The sequence below is a fragment of the Gavialis gangeticus genome, unplaced genomic scaffold (genome assembly GCF_001723915.1).
Source record: "Gavialis gangeticus isolate Ggan-Ray unplaced genomic scaffold, GavGan_comp1, whole genome shotgun sequence".
Classification (NCBI taxonomy): domain Eukaryota; kingdom Metazoa; phylum Chordata; order Crocodylia; family Gavialidae; genus Gavialis; species Gavialis gangeticus.
This window is the reverse complement of record NW_017729011.1, coordinates 3,720,984-3,725,821: the sequence shown is the minus strand read 5'-3', so window position 1 is coordinate 3,725,821 and position 4,838 is coordinate 3,720,984. Positions and strand designations below refer to the sequence as shown.

The window sequence follows — 4,838 nt, the reverse complement described above, 5'->3', positions numbered from 1 at the left end:
TTGGGGGAGAGGAGTCCAGCAGAGCTGGTTGTATTTTAAAGAAACCTTCCTGAGGGCACCGGAACAAGCCATCCTAAATGTGCAGGAAGAACAGCAAATGTGGCAAGCAACAAGCCCGGCTTAACAGAGAACTCTTTGGTGAGCTTAACCACAAAAAGGAAGCTTACAAAAGCAAGCTTGGACAACCAACTTGGGGAGAGCAGAAGAGAACTGCTCAAGCATGCAGGGATGAAACCAGGAAGGCCAAAACAACTGGAGTTGCAGCTAGAAAGAAACATGAAAGGAAACAAAAAGGGTTTCTACAAGTATGTTAGCAACAAGAGGGAGGTCAGGGAAAGTGTGAGGAGGCAACCTAGTGATAAAGGATGAGGAAAAGATTGAAATAGTCAATGGCTTTTTTACCTTGATCTTCACAGGCAAGGTCAGCTTCCAGACTACTGCGCCAGACAGCACAGTCTGGGGACAAGGCAAGCATCCTTCATTGGTGAAAGAACAGGTTAGGGATTATTTAGAAAAACTGGACAGGTACAAGTCCATGGGGCCAGACGCAATGTATCTGAGGGTGCTGAGGGAGCTGCCCCATGCAACTGCAGAGCTGTTGGCCATTATCTTTGAAAACTTGTGGTGATTGGGGGAGGTCTCAGGTGTTTGGAAAAGGGCAAATATAGTGCTTATCTTTAAGAAAGGAAAGGAGGGGGATCCAGGGAATTACAGACCTGTAAGACTCACCTCAGTCCCCTAGAAAAATCATGGAGCAGGGTCTCAAGTAATCCATTTCTTAGCACTTGGAGGTGATTAAGAACAGCTGTCAGCCAGTATCAAGTGGAGTGCCACCAGGGGTCATTCCTGGGGCCTGTTTTGTCCAATATCTTAACTATCTTGAAGATGGGATGGATTGTACCCACAACAATGACACCAAGCTGGGGGTGTAGTAGATGCACTAGAAGGTAGGGCTAGGATTCAGAGTGATCTAGACAAATTGGAAGATTTGGCTAAAAGAAATCTAATGAGATTCAACAAGGACAAGTGTAAAGTCTTGCACTTACGATGGAAGAATCCCATGCACTGCTACAGGCTGGAGACTGACAGCAGCACTGCAGAAAAGGACCTGGGGGTTTCAATGGACAATAAGTTGGATGTGAGTCAGCAGTGGGCCCTGGTTGCCAAGAAGCCTAATGGAGTACTGGGTTTTATTAGTAGAAGCATTGCCCACAGATCAAGGGAAATAATTATTCTGCACTGGGGAGGCCACATCTGGAGTAGCGTGTCCAGTTTTGAGCTTCCCGCTATAGAAAGGATGTGGACAAACTGGACAGAGTCCAGGGGAGAGCAACTAAAATGGTTCAGGAGCTGGAGCACATAACTTCTGAGGAGAGGCTAAGGGAACTGAGCGTATTTGATATGCAGAAGAAAAGACTGAGGGGGATTTGATAGCAGACTTTAACTACCTGAACGGGATTTCCAAAGAGGATGGAGTTAGATTGTTCTCAGTGGTGGGAGATGACAGAACAGGGAGCAATGGTCTCAAGCTGCAGGAAGGTAAGTTTCAGTTAGGTATCAGGAAGAATTTTTTCACTAGGAAGGTAGTAAGATGCTGGAACAGGTTACCCAGAGAGGTTGCGGACTCTCTGTCCTTCAAGATATTTAAGACCTGGCTTGACAAAGCTATAGCTGGAATGATCTAGTTGGGGATGGTCCTACTTTGAGCAGGTGGTTGGATTAGGTTCCTCCTGAGGTCCCTTTCAACTCAATTTTTTTTTACTCTATGATTCTCAATTGCAACTAAATTATACCATGGGTCAGCTTGTATTATACACAGATTGAGATGTCAGCCACCAATAAACAGCTTCAACACAGAACAAAGGAGCAAACCCATGGATTCCCTGTCAAAAACATTTTTACTCCATTGCATTGTTGTGCTCTAAGCACTCTTTTCCTGTGTTAATTCTGTGATACTGCTGTAAATTCTGGGGAGAGACGAAAACTTATTGCAGCCTTCTGCAATACACTACCTTGAGACATCTCTCTGCAGGAAAAGCAGCAGCTGAAACCAATGCTAAATACAGCATATTTTCTTACAAAGCAAGTCTTTTTTAGAAGTCAACATGAGCTGGAATTTTCAGACTGCTCCTGATGACGTTTCAATTTAACAAGTAACAGATCTGAGGTTTCAAATTAACAGAAAAGATCTGACTGCTGTTTTTTATTTGAAGAGTTCGTGGAGCTTGGTGGAGCAGGAGGATTAGTGACTAGCTTTTTTTCTTCTGGAAATCTACCTTAAAAAAATGTTTTTGGTCACAAGTCAAATGTATTTGCAGGCTCACAACTCTCCACATCACAAGACCATCACATGCCTAACTGATCCTTTCGAAAATAAGGAACCAGCTGCTAAGTCCAGTCATGCAATGAGCCTGGTTTTTCCTGTAAGGAAGCTACCACTGAAGACCTTGCTCTATACTGAGCAATTGCAATAGGATGCCAAAAAATGACAACATGCCAGATAAAAATGAACTATGAAACCAACAAAAAAAAATGTTGTTAGAGATACTTATGGACAAACATTTTTGGAGAAGGGAGATGATGACCACTCCAAGTTTGTTTTTGATAGCCAGATGTTATAAAAGAGCAAAGGTTTATGAAGGTAATTTAAAAGGAATTTTATGCCACCCATGTGACTTTGTCCCCACCATATTTGAATACATACAAGTTTTGTAAAGTTTTATTTCCTATCTTACAATGGTGTAGAGAGAAGTGCTATTAACTTCTTTTTTTTTTTTTTAATTATAAGTGGGGCACAAAGTGAATTGCACACATGAAAGTCTACTGTACAGCAGGGTAGTAAGCCAAAAACTTCAGAGAGCTAAGTTAATGCCTTCACCACCACACCATTTCTTCACCTAATAAGTCTATACTATGTCTTCTAAGATTTTTTTCCGCCAGAGAGAAAACACAAAACATTTATGGGCCCAGTGGTCACTGACCATCTCTATGATAAAGGAGCACTATAGGAATCACAGTCTCTTGGTTGGAGAGCATTTTACAAGACGACGATTATCTTCAGCCCATTCTCTTTGCCTTGGAGGAGTGTTTGAACAATACTCCTTTTGAACAGCAGAGATGTCTTATCTTCAGCCCAGAAAGACGAGTCCTACCACTCAGTCACAGCTGGTGTTAGCAGCTTTTTGTTTCTCAGCTTATTAGGAAGCCTGGTTGAGTGCCTTGGTTTATCCATGAATACATATTTTCCCTGACATTCATTTTCCAGCTGCATAATTTGATCTAATCTTTCCCTTATTCCACAATTACTTTGCACCAGCAATTCAAACTAGTCTCAACTCATGGTCATAAGAGCCTAATTCTCTTAAAAAGAACACTCAGGAGTATTCCTTCCTTCCTTCCTTCCAAGATAACAGAAGAAAGCCAAAGTGAGACTGACACACATCTCTCTGCCCCTTAAAAAAGTGCAATATCATGACCTTCTTAGCTGAGTTGTACAACAGACAGGAATTCTAGTCACTGAATGAGCTGAAGTTTCAATTCTAAATTTAATGTAGGTCAGTAGGATTTGCAATTTCCTTCCTCAGGATCAGGAAGGATGAAAGACAACTGAACAAAACTGCTGGTGCTCCTCCTTGCAGCATCCAAATCAGTCCTTGGAAGCAGAGAGAAACAAGTCTGTGATCAAGAAGAACAGACACCTATCTCTTCTTGCTCTGAAGGAGTGAAGCCAAGTTGCACTTCTAGTTACAGCAAACTTCCACTTACGGCCTGACTACCTGTGGTTTCAGTCTCACTGGAACAGTGGTTTTCAGCCTTTTTAGATTCAAGGCATTGCATGGTAGACTCAAAGCCCCCTCAGAAAATGCCAGCTCTTTGTGTCACTCGATTTTGACTGCAGAAAAACAACAATTGACTGAAAGCCTTCTGCTGCAAAAGGCTCAGAGAGATGCCAAGAGCTCACAACATTTTTATAATTGGAAACCCAAGGGCGTCTTACATTTGAAAGTTTGTCTAACCTTTATCCCAACGACATGGCTGGTCCAATAACAGGCATCGCCCTTAGAAATCCTTGCCTCTTGCACAATTTCTGGACCATCGCAGCTACAGCACCTCTCACCCTGCCAGAATGGTTGTAACGCTGCAGGCTCCTCCTGGGAAACTCTGGCTCTCTCTCATGAGGGATGTCTGCTAGTGCCAGCATTGTGCGATGCCCCATGGCACCCCTGAAAGGCTCCCAAGACATCCCTGGTGCTGGGGATGAGAATTGCTGCCCAGGGACAACCCACGCTGCATTTCTAAGGGCCCTGCTACATAGAAAAATGAAAGCTAGATAGAAACCAGCTACAGAGTCAGTACACATTTTCAAGCACTAACTTTCCAGCTGGCTGGTTCATCTCACAGGAGAGTCCTGGGTGGCACATGTGGCCGGTCTAGTGATTTACCAGTCAGTTGCGTCATAAATACGACGTCTAGCAGGGCCCAACAGGCACCGGATGAGAGGGAAGCTCTGATTGACCTAAGCGCGAGGGGGGGCGGGTGTCGATGCTCCGTGCTGGGAGCTGACCCCCGCCTCGGCACCAGCGGATTCGCCACGACGCAGCCCCCGACCCGCGGCCGCACTTTCGGCCGCAGCTGGGGCAGAGCCAGTGGGCCCGGCCGCGCCCGCCCGGTCGCTCACCCGCCGGCGGGGGACAGGAAATCCGCGTCGTCCTCCTCCACGCCCCCGAACATGCTAGGCCAGGCCGAGCCGGGCGGGCGGCTCCTACCTATGGCACGGCGAAGGGGCCGAACGGCGGCGCTCGCTTCCCAGCCCAGCAGCGGAAACCGCTCACGTAACC

At 45.5% G+C, this 4,838-nt stretch overlaps 1 protein-coding gene across 2 annotated transcripts in view; it reads right to left on the bottom strand.

Annotated features, from left to right (window-relative positions):
• Positions 1–4,838, bottom strand: part of FKBP15 (FK506 binding protein 15) — a 52,718-nt gene extending 47,880 nt beyond the window's left edge. The window contains exon 1 of one of the 2 annotated variants that reach the window (XM_019510400.1): positions 4,679–4,838. In XM_019510400.1, coding sequence (XP_019365945.1) covers positions 4,679–4,731 — 53 coding nt within the window. In that variant the 5' untranslated portion in view covers positions 4,732–4,838. The remainder of the gene's footprint in view (positions 1–4,678) is intronic. The other variant, XM_019510399.1, reaches the window with a different exon arrangement.